Source organism: Giraffa tippelskirchi, chromosome 2, assembly GCF_054371585.1.
Source record: "Giraffa tippelskirchi isolate mGirTip1 chromosome 2, T2T-mGirTip1v1.2.pri, whole genome shotgun sequence".
Taxonomy (NCBI): domain Eukaryota; kingdom Metazoa; phylum Chordata; class Mammalia; order Artiodactyla; family Giraffidae; genus Giraffa; species Giraffa tippelskirchi.
The window spans coordinates 227489345-227494936 of record NC_137276.1 but is presented as its reverse complement, the minus strand read 5'-3'; the positions used below and the strand labels follow the sequence as shown (position 1 = coordinate 227494936).

Here is a 5592-nt window from a genome sequence, read left to right as displayed (position 1 = left end):
CTACACGGGCGCCAGGCCACGCCCCCTCCTTAAGGCGGCCGCGCCGCGCCCCCATCGAAAAGCCCGGCTCTCGGCGGCGCGCGGGCCCCACCGGGAACCCTCCCCCGCCCCTCCCCCGCCCCGCCCCGCCCCACCCCAGCCCCCAGCCCCCAGCCCCCAGCCCCCGGGCCGGGCCGGCGCGACGGAACGGGGACGCGCCGCGGGTCTCTCCGGCCGGGAGCCGCCGGCAGCCGCCGATCGCCCCCCTCCGACCCTGCTGCCTCCGCGCTGGCTACGTACGCTTCTCGAACCAGCTGGAACTTTCCAGGCCTCCCATCTCGTCCTGGGCGGCGGGCGAGCCTGCGCCCCCGTGTGCGCGTGCGCTGCGGTGCGGTGCGGTGCGGTCCGTGCGCGCGCGCGCGCCCCGACTCCGCGACTCCGGGGCGCGAGGGGCCTGCCCCGCGGCCACGCTTCTCCGCGCGGGAATGTCTGCGGGACACGGGGTTCTCTCTCCCCGCACCCCCACCCCACCCCCGGCCGCTCACTCAGGTTCCGGAACGTTCTGCGGCTTCGATTTGCGGCCCCACCACCACCCCCCACTCCGCGGGGGGGATACCCGGGTGGGCTGCCCTAAGCGCCCTTGCCCACAAGCTCTCCTTTTCCAGGGTGGCTTCCCAGGGGCGACTTCCCGGGACCCCTTCGCCGGGGAAAGTGGGCGCCCGGCGCCGGCAGTGGGGCGGGAGTGCTCCCCCTATTCGCCCCATCCCTCGCGGGCTGCCTGACCTTGGGGCCGGCTCCTGCATAAAAGGGGGATGTGAAGGGCATCTCCTTCCTAGGGGCCGTGATAACCTGCGAGTGACTTGATGCTCATAAACCGCTGAGAACGATGCCTGGCACACACTAGCATTTGTTGTTGTGTGCGCCTAGCCTGACCCACGTGTTGTTGCTAAGGACAGACTAATACTCCGGCTCAAACCGATATTCTTTCAATGTTTACTGGGCGTTCATTTAGAGAACCAAGTTGAAAGCTTGGAAGGCCATTTAGTAACCGTCTGGGATAGTGCGTGCCCTGGACGCAGTGCCACCCCACCCCCCAAACATGCACACAGCTCACTGCCCAACAGCCTTGGCTGTGCTCGCCCTGGCACGTGGTGGTGGTGGTGGTTTAGTCGCTAAGTCGTGCCCGACTCTTGTGACCGCATGGACTGTAGCCCGCCAGGCTTCTCTGTCGATGGGATTTTCCAGGCAAGGATACTGAAGTGGGTTGCCATTTCCTTCCCCGGGGGATCTGCCGGACCCAGGAATAGAACCAGGAAGGGAACCGTGGGTCTCCTGCATCACAGGCGGATTCCTGCATTGCAGGCGGATTCTTTACCAACTGAGGCAGGAGTTTAACTCAATGCATCTTTCTCAATCTACACTCCTGAGTCCCCTGCAACTGTCGCCCCTGCCCATGCTTGCCCCATTAAAAGGATCTGTAGGCAAGATGTTTGCCTACATTTCAGTGCTTTAATAATAGGTAGAGCTTATTGAGCACTTACTATGTACCAGGGACCACAATGCGGTTTTGTTATGTGTCTTAAAGTCTCACAACTGCTTTGTGAGGCAAGAACTATTAGGGTAAGCCCTCTTTAGGGATTTAGAAACAGGCACGCAAGACTAGTCCCAGGTCTGATAAGAATAGGGACCGAGTTTGGAGCCAGACTATATGGAGGCTGAGCTCATACTGTTTTGCAGTAGGTCTACCATGCACTCTGTAAACCAAAACTGAGACTCCGTTTGCCACCTTATCCAGACACCTTACTGATTCTTATCCCCAACCTCCCATCCACCATCAAAGGTAAAAATGGTTTGAGTACAACCACTTCTGTGATATCTGGATTTTGACATTTTCTTTGACCTCTCTATCACCTTGTCCTTTCAAAGAGAAACCATGGAGGCAGTAGTACAAATTACCTAGTTAGTGTAATTTTGCCTTTGGTTAAAGAGAGTAAGGATAGTGTAAATAAGTAAAGAAGGAAGTAAGAAACTTTTGAACCTTCAGAAGTGAGTTAGGTAGAGGTTTCCCAGGATGGTACCTACCTCAGCTGTCCCTCCTGTTATCAAGCACGTGTCCCAGTTTAAATGAGAAAGCGTGGACCCCCAAAGGACTATGCCAAGCCAAAGACCAGGGCAACACCATGAGCTGACTTCAACTTTTAGCATCTCCTCTAGAGTCGCCATAATTTCCCCTAATGCCCAGGGTTGCTTGAGAACTGCTTTCTTCCCCACCTCCTCCCTCTAACCTGAGAAGTGGCATAAGGAAATCAGCCTGATTGCGTAATATTTCAACAGTCAGCACCCCCAACTCTCCCAATCTGGTGACTGCCTGAGGGCTCATCCGTTTCTTCTGAAAAGGAGAAAAAGGAGTTGTACTCCTTTGATTACTTGAAATGTTGATTAAAATATGCTTACTGCAGTTGAAACATGTAAATAAGAAAGCATCCTATATTCAGTAGCTGTTTACTGTTCCTTCTTTTTTGGTTGTTAGTAAATTTTCTGCTGTGTGCTCAGTTGCTTCGTCATGTCTGACTCTTTGCAACCTCATAGACTGTAGCCCACCAGGCTCCTCTGTTCATGGGATTGTCCAGGCAAGAATACTGGAGTGGGTTGCCATTTCTTTCTCCAGGAGATCTTCCCCACACAGGGATCGAACCTGAGACTACTGTGTCTCCTGTGTTGCAGGCGTATTCTTTTACTGCTGAGCCACTGGGAAAGTCCCCATTAATAAATTTTACAACCCTTCAAAAAAAATTTTAAGCACAGTAGCAGAATACTGGTGGGTTCATTTAAAAATAATAATAAAATCATAGAGAATGCTGGTGCAAATTTAGTGTCTTTCTATGATAACTGTAAGTGTTAATTCACCAAAAAAGATTTTTTTGAATTTTGTACTATGTATAGACATTTAATGGGCTTCCCATGGTAGCTCAGATGGTAAAGAATCTGCCTGCAGTGCAAGGGATCCAGGTTCAATCCTTGAGTTGGAAAGATGTCCTGGAGAAGGGTTGGCTACCCACTCCGGTATTCTTGCCATGGGAAATCCCATGGACAGAGGAACCTGGTGGGCTACAGTCCATGGGGTCACAAAGAATCAGACACAACTGAGTGACTAATACACACACACACAGAGTCATTTAGAATTATAAAGTGTCTCTGCAGTATTTGGCTTCCCTGGTGGCTCAGAGGGTAAAGCGTCTGCCTGCAATGTGGGAGACCCGGGTTCGATCCCTGGGTCAGGAAGATCCCCTGGAGAAGGAAATGGCAACACACTCCACTATTCTTGCCTGGGAAATTCCATGGGCAGAGCCTCCTGGTAGGCTACAGTCCATGGATGGGGTCGCAAAGAGTCGGACATGACTGAGCGACTTCACTTCTGCAGTATTCATTTATTAATTTTAAAAATTACTCTGATACTTAGAAATAAGCTTAACCAAAAAGGTGAAATATCGATGTACTGAAAACTACAGAACACTGATGAGAGAAATTAAAGCAGACACAAATAAATGGAAAGATATCCATGTTCATGATTTGGAACAATTAATATTGTAAAAATGCCAGTACTACCCAAAGCAATCTACAGATTCAATGCGATTCTTATCAAAATCTCAATATTTTAGATAATTTTGAAAAAACAATCGTAAAATTCATATGGAAGTTAAAAAAAAAAAACCTGAAAAGCCAAAGCAATTTTGAGCAAGAAGAACAAAGCCGGAGGCATTGTACTTCCTGATTTCAAACTGTATTACAAAGTTATCGCAAGCAAAACAGTACTAGCATAAAAACAGACATATACACCAGTGGAACAGAATAGAGTGACCAGAAATAAACCCACAAGTATAAGGTCAACCAATGACTTTCAACAGGGATCCAAGAATACACAATGGGAAAAGGATAGTTTCTTTAGTATATTGTGCTGGAAAAACTGCATGTCCACTTGCAAAAGAATAAAATTGGAATTGTCTTATACCACCCACACGTGTGCTGCCTGCTAAGTTGCTTCAGTCATGTCTGACTCTTTGTGACCCCATGGACTGTAGCCTGCCAGGCCCCTCTGTCTATGGGATTCTCCAGGCAAGAATCCTGGAGTGGGTTGCCATGCCCTCCTCCAGGGAATCTTCCTGACCCAGGGATCAAACGCACATCTCCTGTGGTTCCTGCATTGCAGGCGGATTCTTTACCACTGAGCCACTAGGGGAAGCCTCATATCACCCACACAAATCAACTCAAAAGAGATTAAAAATGTATATATAAGACTCGAAACCATAAAGCTCCTGAAAAAAAACATGGGAATAAGCTTCTTAACATTGGCCTTGGTAATGATTTCTTGGGGACTTCCGTGGTGGTCCCATGGTTAAAAATCCACCTGCCAATGCAGGGGATGTGGGTTTGATCTCTGGTCTGGGAAGATCCTTGGGATCATCATCTGGGAAATGCAAATCAAAGCTGCAACGAGATGTCACCTCACACCTGCTGAAATGACTGTTAACAAAAAGTCAAGAGAACACAGGTATGGCAAGAGTGTGGAGAAAAGAGAACCCTATACACTATTGGTGAGAATGTAAATTGATGCAACCACTATGGAAAACAGTATGGATGCTCTGCAAAAAAAATTAAAAATAGAACTACCATATGACCCAGGAATCCTTCTTCTGATTATATATCTAAAAGAATTGAAATCAAGGTGTTAAAGAGATATCACACTCATGTTTATTGTAGCATGATTCACAACAGCAGAGACAGGAAATAAATCAAAATGTCCAAGAGAGGGGCTTCCCTGGTGTTCCAGTGGTTAAGAACCCACCTCCCATCACAGAGGATATGGGTTGAATACCTGCTCCAGGAAGATGCTGCAGACCAGCTAACCCTGGGTGCCACAGCTACTGAGCCCACTCTGAAACTACAGAAGCCCAAATACCTGGAACCCATATTCCCCAGCAAGAAAAGACACCACAGTGAGAAGACCAGACACCACAACAAACAATAGTCCTGGCTCACCACAACTATAGAAAGTCTGTGCACAGCAACAAAGACCCAGCACAGCCAAAAAATAAGTAAATCAATCTTTTTTTAAAAATGTGCAAGAGTAGATAAAGAAGACGTGGTAAATGGGATATTATTCAGCCTTGAAAAAGAGAAACTTTGCTGTTTGTTTGCAAAGATGGGCTCAGTAAAGGACAGAAATGATATGGACCTAATAGAAGCAGAAGATATTAAGAAGAGGTGGCAAGAATACACAGAAGAACTGTACAAAAAAGATCTCCATGGATGAACTTGGAGAATATTATGTAAGTGAACTAATCCAGACACAGAAGACAAATGCTATATGATACCACTTACATGAAATATCTAAAATAGTTAAACACATGGAAGCATACATGGAAAGTGATTGGCAGGAGCTGCAAGAAGCAAGGAAACAGGAGGTACTAGTCAAAGAATACAAAGTCTCAGCTTGATAAGAAAAAAAAATTTTCTGTAATTTAGAGTCTCCTAAACATTTTATATGGTATGTGTCAAAGATCTGATGAGCCAGAAATTGTAATTCATTTTCAACTAAGTCTTTGTGATAGGGAA

At 47.7% G+C, this 5592-nt stretch overlaps 1 protein-coding gene across 1 annotated transcript in view; it reads right to left on the bottom strand.

Annotated features, from left to right (window-relative positions):
• Positions 1–5592, bottom strand: part of MRPS6 (mitochondrial ribosomal protein S6) — a 95207-nt gene that overhangs the window by 63369 nt on the left and 26246 nt on the right. Inside the window, exons 2-3 of the mRNA XM_081573670.1 lie at positions 2265–2368; positions 184–468 (exon numbers count right to left, since the gene is read on the bottom strand). Coding sequence (XP_081429796.1) covers positions 184–468; positions 2265–2368 — 389 coding nt within the window. The remainder of the gene's footprint in view (positions 1–183; positions 469–2264; positions 2369–5592) is intronic.